Source organism: Leishmania braziliensis, chromosome 35 (assembly GCF_000002845.2).
Source record: "Leishmania braziliensis MHOM/BR/75/M2904 complete genome, chromosome 35".
NCBI lineage: Eukaryota > Euglenozoa > Kinetoplastea > Trypanosomatida > Trypanosomatidae > Leishmania > Leishmania braziliensis.
The window spans coordinates 408932-412097 of NC_009326.2; the positions used below are offsets into that span (position 1 = coordinate 408932).

The following is a 3166-nucleotide window of genomic DNA, read 5'->3' on the forward strand; positions in this document are numbered from 1 at the left end:
CATACATGGGTGTGCAGGCTTAAAGAGTCATCGAAAACATCCTCACTATCCATTAGTCTTTCTATAAGCTTTCTTCTTTTCAGACCAACTACCACCTCACCTTCCAGCCCTCGTGATCTCATTCTCAGATCTGTGTCACCGCGCAAACTCTCTGGCATACACAGGCACATACACCATCTCCTCCTCCTCCTCCACACACACCCCCTCCGACCTCTCTCTGTCTGTGTCTTCTATTTCAGGGACATAAAAGCCCAGAAGACTCAAGATGGCAAGCCAATCGCACATGGCCATGTCCAAGCACACCGACGCCGTTGCGGAGCATCACAAACGCATCTTCCAGGCTGCCGGCGACAACAACGAGGAGGAGAAGCACATTCTTGCCGGTCGCTACAAGACGAAGCTGTGCAAAAACTACGTGGCGAAGGGCGAGTGCCCTTACGATGTGCGCTGCATGTTCGCTCACGGTGAAGAAGAACTACGTACAACAGACGATAACATCCGAGACGGCCTGACCACCGAAGAGGCGATCAAGGGCTTCCAGCGTCAGCAGAACCAAGCGAAGCGCCGCGCTGCGTTTGCCACCGGCCGCGAGCACAACAGCCACGACCACCACAGCAGCCACAGCCACATCGTACGTACCGCGTCCCATCGAAATGGGTATGAGGTGGAGGAGGCTTCGGAAAACGATGAGGTGTGCCGCAACCACCATCGCCACCACAGCCTGTGCCTGCTCCGCCAGCACGAGTCCGTGTCTACTCCCCAGCAGCAGCAGTTCCAGTTGCAGAGCGTGATGACGCAGTGCTACACGCACAACCCGTACGTCTTCGATCTCATCCCCTCTGCGGCACGCCTCTTCCCAGTCTACCGCGAGATGATCGAGGAGGGCTGCTGGTACGAGGAGGAGCCCGTACCTGCTCCGGAGGACTACTACTTCCCGTCTTCAGATATGATGATGCCGCTTGTGCCGAGCTTGGTGACGCAGCAGTATCCCCAGTACCCGCACACGCAGTGCGGCAAGCAGCTTGAGACGGGCGCCTCCGTCAGCAACTACAGCGGTGAGGAGGTCATGTACGGCCACAGCGAATCCTCAGCTAGCTCGATGTACCGCTCGATGGCGCGCTGCACGGCTGCTGAGCTCCCCAGCAACTCCGACATTCCGGCCATGGTGATGGAGCCTTAAGGGGTACCACGTTGCAGAAGAAGAGCAAATCCCCCCCTCAACAAAAAAGAGCAAGCGAGCGAAGACGCTGCCTGCGCCTCGTTTCTTTTCTTTCCTCCGGTGTTTTCCCTTCTTTTACTCTAATGAGGAGGAGTGTGCTTTTTTCTTCGCTGTGGCGGTTGGAGGTGTGCATGCATGCCGACCAATGTGTGTGTGTGTGTGTGTGACACATGTCCGTCGTACACCTCTCCCCATCCCCACCCTCCAGGCCCACACTTCCCTACACCACTACTAGCGTCCCTGTACTAAGGATACACTGAAGGGAAAAGAATTACACCATACATAAACAACACATGCACAAGAAGAAGGCGCGCGGGGGGAGGGCATATGAAAATCAAAGCAGTCAAAGAGAAAGGTGGAAAAGAGCAACAAAGAAGGATAGAGCGTGAGACCTGGTCGTCGCCTGCTCTGTGTTGTTTCTGTTGCACGCCTGATTCCTTTTTTTCTGTGATCTCTCTTCACCCTCTTCTCCCCCTCCCCTCCCCTCCCCCCTCCCCCTCTCTCCTTTTTGTTTTTCTATCTTTGTTGCGGCCTCCTCTTTTTCGTTTCCTTCGTGTGTTTTGTTTTGTTTCTCTCTCCCTCCCTCTCTCTCTCGCTTCGGTCTTTTTCTTGGTTTGTGTCTTTCCCATCCATCTACGTCGTGCGTAGTGTGGAGGTAGATGTATGTGCGTGTCTTTGCTTGACTGAATCGTGTATATGTCTGCTCTGTTTCGCTTGTGTTTCTTCTGTGTCCGTAGTCTCATTTACTTCTGTTTCGTGTCGCCCTGCTTTCTCATTTTAAGCCCTCTTTTCTTTTTCGTTTCGCGTTTCCCATTTCGTAGGCTTCGTTTTTTCTTCACTCTCTCTCTGTGTCACGTACCCGCGCACGCGCCTGTGCGTCTACGTGTGCTTTTTTTTCCTCTCTGATCTTCCTCGCCCCCTGTGCTCTCTACTTTTTCTCTGCGTCCCTCGCTCCGCCCATCTTGGTTTGCTCTTGTCTCTCACTCTTGGCCCTTCTTTTCAGCTCAGGAAAGTGCGTGTGTGCGTGTGTGCGTGCATACAAGTGGGAGCGTGTGTACGGATGTGTCTGACTCTGTACACACTCTCACCCTCCCTTCGCTCTTCTCTCCCTCTCCCCTCCTTCCCTTCCCCGTTCTTCCCCCATGGGATTCACGCAAAGTGAGGGAGCTGGGCAAGGGGGTGGCTCATACGGCGGAAGCGCAGACAGCACTCAGGGCCGAGAAAAGTATACCGTTCTCTTGAGCGTGTCGTGCAGGTGTGCGTTAGTGTTGTCGCATGAGTGCCCACATGGTGTATACATTTATACACGTATGCGAGGCATCCCAAGACAGCACGACGACGAATGCAGCAACACCGCATGCGCACAGAACAGTGTCGCACACTTCCTCTCCCCCCTTGCCTTCATGCGCTTTGCCCTACACCCTGCACATCTGAGGTCTAAATTTTGGCCGCACACGGACTGTTGCCAGGCTAGCATGCTGCCGCTGGCACAGGCGGCAGGGAAAGGGCAGGAGAGTAGGAGGTGATGGATGAGAGGCACGTAGAGTGGTGTGCTGCTTTTTTCTGTTTGGTTGTCTCCTCTTAATTGGCACAGAGAGAGAGTCTCAAACTTGCAGATCCTCACCTACAACGACTTGAAAAAAGAGCTGCTTGAAAGGGCAGAAGGAAGTGTGCCAGCACGGAGATGAAGCAAAGACAAGCAGTAAGCACATATATATATATAAGGCAGATCAAAGCAAAACTCTAACCGAACAGCTGGTCGTCAACCACGAGCAAAGGCGTTTCGAATGAGGGACTAAGCGAGGTGCTGGGCGAGGAAATATGGCAGGGAGATACGAGAAACATTAAGACAGCGAGAGGAAAGGACAGTGTCTGCATGTGAAATGTGTATGTGCCTGTGCAACAGTCTTCGTGTGAGTGAAACATCACGAGCGCACCCCACTCACA

General features: G+C 53.6%; 1 protein-coding gene across 1 annotated transcript; it reads left to right on the forward strand.

Annotated features, from left to right (window-relative positions):
* Positions 1 to 265: 265 nt before the first annotated feature.
* On the forward strand, positions 266 to 1180 carry LBRM_34_1030 (conserved hypothetical protein; the record flags this gene model as incomplete). The annotated part of the gene is made up of 1 exon (XM_001568164.1): positions 266 to 1180. One exon carries the CDS (start codon positions 266 to 268, stop codon positions 1178 to 1180), a length of 915 nt encoding a protein of 304 aa, XP_001568214.1.
* Positions 1181 to 3166: the final 1986 nt, after the last annotated feature.